This window comes from Anguilla anguilla, chromosome 9 (genome assembly GCF_013347855.1).
Source record: "Anguilla anguilla isolate fAngAng1 chromosome 9, fAngAng1.pri, whole genome shotgun sequence".
NCBI classification, from domain to species: Eukaryota; Metazoa; Chordata; class Actinopteri; order Anguilliformes; family Anguillidae; genus Anguilla; species Anguilla anguilla.
In genome coordinates, this window is record NC_049209.1 from 24,930,281 (window position 1) to 24,941,656 (window position 11,376).

General features: G+C 41.5%; 1 protein-coding gene across 2 annotated transcripts; it reads left to right on the forward strand.

Annotated features, from left to right (window-relative positions):
- The first annotated feature begins 1,160 nt into the window (after positions 1-1,160).
- On the forward strand, positions 1,161-10,286 carry ets2 (v-ets avian erythroblastosis virus E26 oncogene homolog 2). Of its 2 annotated transcripts, none has more exons than XM_035434150.1 (10): positions 1,161-1,393; positions 2,504-2,576; positions 3,932-4,052; positions 5,503-5,622; positions 5,974-6,174; positions 6,625-6,705; positions 6,837-7,061; positions 7,276-7,539; positions 7,912-8,030; positions 8,176-10,286. In XM_035434150.1, exons 2-10 carry the CDS (start codon positions 2,514-2,516, stop codon positions 8,389-8,391), a joined length of 1,410 nt encoding a protein of 469 aa, XP_035290041.1. In that variant the 5' UTR covers positions 1,161-1,393; positions 2,504-2,513; the 3' UTR covers positions 8,392-10,286. The 2 variants fall into 2 exon arrangements, with proteins under 2 accessions (XP_035290041.1, XP_035290040.1); XM_035434149.1 differs by having other exon boundaries at positions 1,166-1,393; positions 2,482-2,576.
- The last annotated feature ends 1,090 nt before the right edge of the window (positions 10,287-11,376 follow it).

Consider the following 11,376-nt stretch of genomic DNA (forward strand, 5'->3'; position numbering starts at 1 on the left):
GCAGACCTAATACCACGTTTGAGATGCGTAGACCCACCAATGCTGAGTTTTGTTATCCTACCGTACATGCTCACAATACGTAATAAAGTGTGACGATTACCTTTTTTACGCAATTGCACCGCGTTAAAATTACCCGAGTTACGCAAGCTTCTCAGCCATAAAGAGATCTCTGCATAAATATGCAGGGCCTGTTTTACGTTGCCCCCAGCACATTAATAGGCCTACTTAAAAGAGCTATCGATGCAGATCCAAATTAAAGCGAAACTACAAATTTGTTTTAAGGAGGTTTAAATTAAACACGGTGGGGGCGAGGATGGCTCCAGTGCACATCAGAAACATGGGCTAAGTTTTATAGAATTACACATAGCCTATTTCTAAGAGCACTATCTTTACATTTATTCAAAGACCAATGTAAGCACACTATGCGTATAACAATGGCCTACCTTTTAAACGATGTAGCCTAGTTTTGTTTTTTCAGCAGTATGCTAACATCTCATCGCGAATGCTGTACACGTGCGCGACCACTTCTCAATTGTGTACCTGTAGGGCTCAGCCATTGACTTTATACACCGCTTAATTCACCCCAAAATCAAACTCAGCAATGGTTTCAAGAATAGCATCAACACGCACAAATTGCAGTCAACTATACATAAAGTCATAAAATACCGGTCCGACTTTACAACCTTAAGTAGCCTACTTAAATTTCCAAGTAAGCTTGTTTTGGGCTAGGCTGTATTTCAGTTTGAACGACAAACGCCCCATTTAACAAATAAAACTGTAGCAGACAACAGACACTGGCAAACACAATTTACTTGGGTTCCTCTCTTGATACGGCCAGGGTGCGGTGCCAAATAGCTTAACTGATTGTTTAGTTTATGTATATGATTCAAACGAGCTAATTACTCTTTTCATTGTGCATTTAGGAAGAGTTTTGTAGCCTACGTCCAGATATCTGCCATCACACGAGTAATCGACACGCTACTGTTACACCGTCTCAAAATGCTGTAGGGTGTCGGCCAATAGGCTATAGGATACATGAGCGTTAATGTTCTACTTCACACGTAAAACGTTTCCCGACAATCTCGATGAATCGCCGTGGGAATGGCGTATTATTGTTTAGCCTACTGGTCGCTCCTCCCATCTACCACGGCTGCTATGAAAAGAGCAAATAATTCTTTACTTCCTCATTGAGAAGGTAGACTACGAGCCCTGACTCACCCAAGCCTATATCCTACAGGATTGCTTAGTTGTTCACTTATAACGTGGTCAGTCAATCGGGAACAAACAATCTATAGACATCAATTGATTTCATACGACTGAATTTCAAGGGAATACAAAGGGTTTTTTTGGGATATATTTTCGGTTTCTAAGAAGCTACGGGAAACTTTGCCAGGTAGGGGTCTATAATCGCTCGCCTGACAACTAATAATGTATAGTCTACTCCTTGATAACGACTAAAAGCCAAGCTCTTGAAGCAGATTAACAATGTTATCAGGAATGTTATGCTGTTTTATCTGTAAAATCAGGAAATTAGTCTGACTGCGCCAATCGTCGTATGTACAGCGTTTCCTTTCAACGTATCGAGTATTTCATTAATGTTTACGTAGCTATTTAAAAAGCTCAGTAATTAGCCACACAGAATACGTTATCGGTCTAAGTTTATGGAGTTAAGCTGGTTATCCTGTATTTAGAAATGACTGTGCGGCTACGGGACAAACCCGTTTCAGATACGTTTGGTGTTACTTGTTAGTCATCCAATTGTTGAGCAGATACATATTTTGAGGTAATAAAATAGATGATGGACGGCGTGTTATGTGTCGAGGACCACCCATCCCTCTGTAGAGGGCGCGTGAGTCATTTCTATTAGCCATTAAACTTATGACCAATGAGGGAGTTATGCGCCCGGATCGATATTTGAAAATCCATGACGCATAGCAGGAAAATGGTGATTTAACTCGGCTGCTCAATCGATCGATCATTCGTAAAAAGTAATATTGCAGCAGTAGAACATGAATAATTTAAACCTATGCTCCTTCCTACCTTCCAATAGGAAAGTTTCAGTGCATCATAAGTTGGGTAGATCAAACTAGTTGGTCACAATTTCCAGTAGGACAGAATTTTGAGGGTTGTCTTGGGATACTAAACCATATGCACAATTGGTGTTTTGCGATCATTTTATTATATGCATATTATATAGAGATGTGGAAAATGCACATCGTTTGCTGAAGCATTGTTAAGTTTGTACAATGATTTCTCTTGCTTTTGTCTTATTCTTGCACCCCTAACCCTCACATGGTAACTTTATGGATTCTACCCAGCATGTATTATATATGTTGCTACTAATTAGGCTTGCCACTATTGGGTGTAAAGAGGGCCAACGTATTTCCCAGTTTTCTCAAATAAATGGCATTATCTTCATGTATTGTTGTCATTGTGACTGTAAAGGTTTTAATCAGTCTCTGTAACTTTGATCATTCACAGTTATTTTCCTGACTGAACTAAGGTGCAGCACAATGTGTGATCTTAGCATGGACCAAGTGGCCCCTTTCTCTACTGGCTGTCGCTCTGTTCTGAAGGTAAGAAGACAGGGCGTTCCAGCTGCCCTTGTACCATGAGTCAAGCGCAGTACCTACTGTAAATGCTCATTGCTTTTACTCATGCAGTTGGCGTACATGTGAAAGAACTTGGAGATGCCTCAGTTTTTTTGATGTTTGAGGAAACATCAACATATTTTGTATTTGTTTACAATGTATTGATAATAGTTGGAAATGATTTGTTAATCAATGGTGGTTGCCTGCTACATTGTGTCTCTCGTAAATGACAGACTTGACTGAGTAATGACAGGGAGTCTGTAGTGGAGCTACGCTAAAGGATCTTGATGTTGAATGTGTACTCTTATACTGGCCAGTGAAGCACAGTCTGTCCCCCCAATAACAAAAGGGGAGAAATACAGTGAGACCTTGAGGGACATGTTGTTCTAAGCAGGACTAGTGAATGCCCAGACAGAGCCCCAGAAAAGGCTGAGCAGCTTTTTAAGAGCAGATGACAAATTGTTTCATTGAATAAAAATGCCTCAAGGTCTCTCAAGCATTTTCTGGGATTTTCAGCTCGAGTCATCTTATAAGTAAATTCATTTTGCAGCATTGGGGACAAAAAGACACATTTTTTTGTTCAATAGTATTTATTTATTTATTAACCAGAAAACAGATTGGTTTAATGTTGTTTGAAAAGTATTTTTAATGTCATATTTTGAATCCTGTTATCCTAAATTACACAAAACGCAACACAAAAACTAGATTTAAAAATTGTATAAATTGGAAGTGTGATGGTGCAGAATGTATAGCATGTGCTACTTTTAAGACAGCTCAGTTTTCACAAAATCTAATTTGATGAGAGCTAATCAGATTTACCAGGGAGCTTGTCTTTACACAAATCAGTACACTCCCACACAGCCCCTTAGGCCACAAAGCGCTGAATTGCAGTCGGGCTGCTTTGAGACAAGCTTCCAGTGTTACGGAAGAGGAAGTCCCATATATGGTCACCCACTGTTCACGGCTCCAGGCAACGGCAGGGGAGTTGAACTTTAAAGGCTGATAAAGACAGTGTTTGAGTAACGATGACAGGCAAGCCCAAGGGAGTGTCTGCAAGTTCTCTTGCTGCCCTTGTTATCTGCTTCTCGATCTCTGATGTTGTCAACGTGACACCAAGTACCGTGGTGTTTTTTTTTCTCTCCTGAAAACAATTCAGACCTCAGCACTTTTTAAAGACGAGAGCGTACTGTCAGCAGGATGAGACTGGTTCTGTGTTGCGTAATTGACCTATTTAGATGTACACACTGTGGGATTCCCAGTTTTACAGGCCACATTGCTATTTATGATTGTAGTTGGCCATTTTTTAAAATCTCTCCACTCTCCCTGTTTTCTGCTCACAGCGTCAGGCAGCCTTTGATGTGATTGAAGACGCCATGTCTCTCTTCTCGGGGTACTGCTTCTCTTCAGAGGAAGAGCAGTCGGTGCAGGAGGTGCCCACAGGACTAGACTCCATTTCTCATGGTAAACCACACTGACTTGTACTTGCAAATAAATAAGCCATGTATATTCATTAAACATAATTTTAATCAATCAACACAGTCCTTAAATTGCATTCTATGAGGAATAAATTTTATTTTTTTATTTTTTTAATTCTGCTCACTGAAGACCCATATGATTTGTGAGCAAACGGGTGTTAAATGGTACCTTAAGACCCAAAATCACATCTGAAAGTGTAAAAAATTATTATTTGTTAGGGGCGTCTCGCATGACCTGGTTAAACGTGAATGGCAAATATCCTACAAATTTGAGTTGCGTCATCTCTCAGTGATGAAAATGACTTGACGGGAAATGGTGAGAAACCTTTTGAAATAAATAACGCAGTTACCGCTCTTTTGAAATCCTCAGTACATTTGAAATCCTCTGTGTCTGCTCAGCTGAGGGAGAACACGAACAAGAAATCCACATCATTGCAAAATTACACCAGAACTGCATTACGCCTGGTTACAATGTAAATTTATTCAGTGCCTGTACAGTTACGATTCATTCCATCCCTTTATAATCAGGCAAGCTGGGAGGCTAAACCTTAAATTTCAAAAGAAGTTGACACCCTGCTGGTCTTTGTGGTCATAAACAGCAAGAGAAGTAAACCAGGGCTGTGTGGCAGGTAGCATTAAATCCCTTCTGCTGTAATGCCTAACGTATGGCAGAGGAGCAGCTGGCCATTAGTGCCATTGCCAAGCCAACCATGGCCTGCTTTGGCATTTATTCTCCAAAAGAAAACCACTGCCAGCGGGGTCTAGGTTTCATCCCTGCTGATGTGTCTTAGGGTTTTGTTTCACCAAACAATTTCCACACAACTTCTGTTGCTTGCAACACATTGGCTATGATGTTATTTCAAGCGATAACACTGTTACACGAGACAATTTGCAAGAAATTAAAATTGTAGTCAATCAACAAACAGAATAAAGTGTGTTACGTAATCTCATTTGATGTTGCATTGATACATTCTATCGGTGTTTATTTTAGTATAATTTCAGGACATTTACGGTTGATAATATAACGGTGTATTGTTCGCTATGTTTTTTGTCCTTAATGTCACTGGCAATACTTTCAACAAGGAAACACAAATGTTTATGTGTTAATATTCCCAATTTTCGATCTCCTTGAAAATGAGGAAGAAACCCCAAAACACCATATTAGCTAAATTAATATTACGGATTGTAAGTGATTGTAGGTGCATAAGTGCATGTGCGACCTGTATCTCTACTCAGATTAGCTATTGCATGAAATCGGTTGCTTGAAGTTGAGCTGTTCAGAACCGGCTGCAACTAAATTCATCCGAGTTGCAAGTAATTTGCATTGGTGTTACACGATGCAATCCTAGAGCAATTTAGTTGCATGTAACAGAAGTTGTGTGTAGATTGCTTAGTGTAACAGGATCCTTAGAGTGCATGTTCATGCTGTCCCACAGATCTGGGTCCCTGCACGGTGCCCCTGCTGACCCCCTGCAGCAAAGCAGTGATGAGCCAGGCCCTTAACGACAGCTTCAGTGGGTTTGCCAAAGTGCAACATCGCTGTGGGATCTCCAACAGTAAGTCTCTTCCCTCTGCCTCTTTCACTTTTTCCAACTTTAGCGAAACCAGCTTGTACACCGCAACTTAGCTGATGAAAGGATCCTAACTTCTTTCTGTGCTAACTGTTCAAAAGCACCATTCCCATAATGAGAGAAGTGTCTTGTATTGGGATTTAGAGTGTTTTTATCTAATTGCTGTAAGACACACTGCTTTGTACTCCTTCCTTCATTGTTTCAACGTGTTCAGTACTATCGCTGCATTGAATTTGTGCTTCTACTTTGCCTTTCAAATTATATTAGTTTACGGTTGGCTGTGGTTGGTACCTGACACATCCAAATAGTGACATACCTACTGTCTTTGTCTGGCAGACCCCCGCACATGGAGCAAGCAACATGTGATACAGTGGCTGCTCTGGGTAGCTAATGAGTTCAGCCTGTCGAACATCAACTTCTTCAAGTTCAACATGAATGGACAGGAGCTCTGTGACCTGGGCAAGGAGCGCTTCCTGGACCTGGCACCGGACTTTGTGGGTGACATCCTCTGGGAGCACCTGGATCAGATGATGAAAGGTAATGAGAGACTGGGCTTCTGTTCCCACAGTCCTGAGCTCAGTGCAGGCTTTGTGTTAAGGGCAGAGCTTGGTGTGTCAGGTATAACAAAATCTGAATAAGACAATTGTGATGTCTGCTTACTGGAAGATAACGAAGAGGAGTTCCACCAATCACGTATTACGTTGCTAACAACAACAGAACAATACCCACAGTTATTAGTAGATATTTTCTGGCTTCCTTTCACTAGTAGTAATTCATACAGATCCCAGAAATATAGCCTGAAAGTATTCACCAATCATTGACAGCGTAGTTCTGTTGGTATTTCTAGCCTTCAACCACGATTGGTCGTGCTCCTTCCAGTTTTCTTCCAGCAATGTGGCTTCACAATTATCGTATCCCTAATCTATTATCCATTGAGTATGTTAGAGTTTTTTTACAAGCAGAGTTGTCCCTCATTGTGTCCCATAGATTCCCAGGCGAAAGAAGAGTCCCAGAACCTCAGTAGCACTGTGCCTTCAGTGTCCAACTGGTTGACTAACAACTCAGTCGGTAAGCATTTGTGTTTCTTTGGACTAAAACAATAAAGAAATTGTGTGATGGTGAGGGGCTGCGTTGGAAGTGGGAAATGTTTGAGGAAGGAGGGAGTGGTAACTTAATCAGTTTAACTGTTGTCCCCGCAGGCTTCAGCATGGAGGAGACCAGCAGCTCTCTTCAAGTGCCCGACTGCAGCAGCAGCAACCTTTTGAGGGAGCTCTTTGAGGCCCCGGACAGGACCACGCTCCTCAACCCAGAGCCAAAGTACTCCATTTTCTCCAAGCCCCAACTGCACACTGTCAGTGTCAACTACATGCCCATCTCCCAGGACTTCTCCAGAAGCAGCCAAGCGACTGGACTTTGCAAACCTTGTAAGTTTGACCTCCAAGTATGTGCCGGTGCATAAGAGTGGATTACTGATTACTATTCGCTTTTTGTTTGATTTACAAGTGCCACATAGGTCTTGTACACTTTAGAAGCTCTGAAAAAATACTCAAGAGTTCTAGCATCAAAGAATCTAACTGGTGGATGAGTGCGCTATGGATTAGGGGGCTAACCTGCCCATGTCTCTCTTTGTGTGTGCAGTCTCCTCCAAGGACCAGAGTTCAATGGAGAGCGTGGACAGCATTGATGGCACGGAGTCCATGCTTCGCTCTTGGGGCAGCCAGTCTTCCCTGGCTGACATGCAGCGAGTCCCCTCCCATGACAGCTTCGAGGATGACTTTGCCTCGGTGCCTCTGAGCCTGGGAAAGCAGGGTCTGTCCTTTAAAGACTACGTGCAGGAGAGGAATAAACCTGTGGAGACGGGCGAGCCTGTCATCCCTGCTGCAGTTCTGGCTGGATTCACGGGTGAGCCACTTATCCTACTCATGGACCTGAGAATGGGTGGAGCAAAAATGAGCCATCAATCATTTTCTTGTTTGAACCAATCAAAATATTTAGCCCTCCACAAACAATGTGAGGTTGAAATCAGTCTGTTACTGGTGGCTTGCGTTATTTGTACCTTAGCTGTACCCATTTTTGGTTTCATTAAACCTCATTCCCCCCATTAACACATTTTCCCTGCTTTCTGAAGTCTCACCCCCTTATTTCACAAACCCCACCCTTTTCCATTGTATAAGCTTTATGCTTGGTCCCAAGCCTCACCCTCAAGTTTCAATCACCATTGTACAGTGGTGGCTTACCTCAGTCTCTGATGCCTTCTTGGTTCTGTCCCTACAGGCAGTGGCCCAATCCAGCTGTGGCAGTTCCTGTTGGAGCTTCTAACCGATAAAACATGCCAGTCCATCATCAGCTGGACCGGGGATGGTTGGGAGTTCAAACTCACTGACCCTGATGAGGTGAGTACAGACCTGCGCTTTCATAATTAAGCAAATCCAAGTGACTAGTACGACAATGTTCAGGTCAACATGGCTTCACGCCAAAGCGGTAGCAAATACACAAGAATTCCTCGTCCATGGCCTCACGCTTGTCCTTCCTCCGCAGGTTGCCCGACGCTGGGGCTGCAGGAAGAACAAGCCCAAGATGAACTACGAGAAGCTGAGCCGCGGCCTCCGCTACTACTACGACAAGAACATCATCCACAAGACCTCGGGCAAGCGCTACGTCTACCGCTTCGTCTGTGACCTGCAGAACCTGCTGGGGTACTCTGCTGAGGAGCTGCATGTCATGCTGGGCGTGCAGCCCGACACCGAGGACTGAGCGAGCCGCTGTTCCGTTTCGGGCAGGTGAAGGAGAAGGGGGCAGTTGCCGTTGGTAGGAGGCCTTCTGATATTCACCACCCTATGGTGAGCGCGTGGCTTGCACAATGTGCGATACACTGTGTTGAAAGTCACCGCATTGGCGGAGACTGCAGACATGAGCAGGGGGGGTTCGTACCCTCTCCATTTTTTTTGACTGTGGAGAGGTGACCCTCAGAGCCTGCCGCAGGGAAAAGTGTCTTCTTTTTCCTTAACTGTATCTCTTATGGCAATGGAAGGCTCTTTGCTCAAAGGTGGGGAAATTCCTACCCACTTGTATTTCTCTTGAGCTGCCAGTGTGAAACAGCTGCAAATGAGAAAGATATTTGCTCATGTTAACCTGAAGTAAATGCTCAACATTCCTGAAAGGCTAAAACTGGTAAAGAAAGATTTCCCAAGGGTGACGTGATTGGAGACTCTATGCTTATAATCCCTGAGTATTGGGAATTATGCTTGTTATCTGCAGTCTGTATGACCCCTCCCATAAGTTACACTTTGTGGATGCGCCTTTAATTGTCAAACTTGTTGGTAATATGGCAAATTGTATGTTCAATGTTGACCCTATAGCACAAGGAGTGTGGCCTCTCCTAGAAGTAACCCTTCAAGGAGAGGAATGTGCTCCTGATTCTTGCAAAAATGTTTACATTGTCTTCTTACAACTTTGTACAAAGTGCTTTCTACTGTAGTGCTAAGCGGCTTGCAATCCAAATTCAGGCTGGCATGTCTATGCTGATGTGTCACACACTGTGTCAGATGCAGTCAAGATGCTGCACTTCGCTCCTCTGTTAAAGGGATTTCATTGATATTTAAAAAATGTTTGTTTTATTAACGATGTAAATCTATATTTTTATCATGTTATGTGAGTGTATTATTATGTGGACATTCACTGGAATAATTTATTAGCTGAATGCCCCTTGTACAGCTGTTGCAGAAAAGACATCTTATGTAATTTTATTGTTGGGGTTTCAGTTGGTCTGTCAGAGTTCTATTTGTGCCAGATTTGCTGCTTTTCTTTCTCTCTTTTGTGTGACCAAAGCGACATGTGGATGTAAGAAAACAAATTAAGCTTTGTGTTTATATATTTTGTTATATATGTTTTTTACTCTGTGTTCGACAGTCCTGTGCTCGCCGCAGTATGGACTGGCTATTGGTGTAATTAAAGTATGAATATTTAATAAGTATTGTGAAAATGGGGCTGAAACCATTTTTTCTCTCAGGAGGATGACTTTATTTAGTAAATTGTTCATTAATGTTATACAAATGTTAATCTGATTCTTATATGCCACTGATTAGGCAGACACTACTTGTCCTGTCTGCAATGGATGTTTGCTGTCTTAATTGTAAGTAAAGTTGTACTGGCCTCCTCTCAATGCCTAATGTGTGAACAGTTTTAAATTAAATAGCTGTCAAGTTTTAATGTTTGGCAGTTGTAAAAACCAACGTGGTATGCATAGGGGCAGGAGAACAGAAGCATTGTGGAATGTACACCTTTTATATCCATCAGAAATGAGTTAATTTGAGGTAGTAGACAGATTGTTCTGTATTAATGACTGATTTGCCTACATACCCTACAGAATGCAATGGATGGTTCAAGTTCAAAAGCAAGGTATACTGAGTAGCTTCTCATCACAGAGTTGCTTGTGCATTTTATTGGCAGAATTTTAACTGCAAACGTGCAAACAACCATGTAAAGGATGCTTTTTTTCTTTTGATGATAAGTGCTTGTGATGATACTATTCAAATTTAAAAAATTTTTAAATGGTGACATTTTTTCTGAATTATTTTCTCCTACCCCTACTGATTAACAGCATTGTTACATTATAACCTTGTGTAATAAAGTTTTATTTTTTCCTACAATCTTGTGTTTGTGTCTGTTGTGCCTTAAATGAGGATCCACAATAATAAAAATAGTGAATCTTTGTATTTTGCTGATTTGCTCACAAAAGCTGAGGAACAGACTCTGAACCTTTAATGCGGGGGTCCTCAATCTTACCCAAAAATGGCCAGTGTGGGAGTAGGCTTTTGTTTGAACCCAGTAGTAACACACCTGATTCTACTAATCAAGGTCCTTAGCAAAGACTTTAGTGGATGATTAGTAGGATCAGGTGTGTAACTGCTTTGTTAGAATGGAAGCATGCACCCACACTTGCCCTTTCTGGATAAGACTGAGGTTCTGGCCCTGAGGCCCTTTTATATCGCTCTTGGGCCCACATTCATGTTCGAGCCTAATAGCATTCTTGAGATAAAATTTAACCACACAGAAAAAAACAGGAAGCCACAGGGGTGATGGAGTTTGTTTTATATGGTTGCTATAAAAACCACATGATCATGAAATTTGTTGAGAGGTTTATTCCAAATATGGGCATGGGTTGTGTATCATTCCACCAATGAGCATTTTAGCACTTCATGACCAGGTATAGGACAAGTATCGACAAATTAGGGATGTTTTTAGCAACAACTGTAATTTGAATAATTGACCGATTTCGGTCGGTTATATTCCAAATTTTTTATACAGAGGCAATTTATTCTTTAATTTTGATGTGTTAATTTGCGCTGCAGTAGCCAACATTTGAATAAAACCCCCAATAACTTGGGTCAGATGAACAGCTGCTTATGTTAATACAAAAACACTGAATAAGTAGTGAGTTCAAAGTGATAACCACATACAATAAAAAATAGGCCAAATGCCTTTAATGAATTACTGAATTCTTGAATTCAATCGAATATAAAGTGCAGTAGTCTAATTGTATAATATTGATATTAATTTTGGTCCTTGTTGAAGTAAGAAGTACTTTCAGTTGGTTTTACGAAAGTTCTGTAATAAATGTGGAATAATTCATCTGTTAATATTGCAACAGTAATGAAAATTCACATGGTGTGTTTACACTGTCCTGGATTCAGTTATACCCCACTGTAGTCTTTGCAAGTTTTTGAGGGATATGCACAC

What these genes read in the sequence shown, in the direction of transcription:
- ets2 (XM_035434150.1), top strand. Translation starts at nt 2,514, where the DNA reads ATGTGTGATCTTAGCATGGACCAAGTGGCCCCTTTCTCTACTGGCTGT. An exon ending in ACTAGACTCCATTTCTCATG is followed by an intron (nt 4,053 to 5,502) that starts GTAAACCACACT and finishes GCTGTCCCACAG; the next exon opens with ATCTGGGTCCCTGCACGGTG. An exon ending in GACTGGACTTTGCAAACCTT is followed by an intron (nt 7,062 to 7,275) that starts GTAAGTTTGACC and finishes TTGTGTGTGCAG; the next exon opens with TCTCCTCCAAGGACCAGAGT.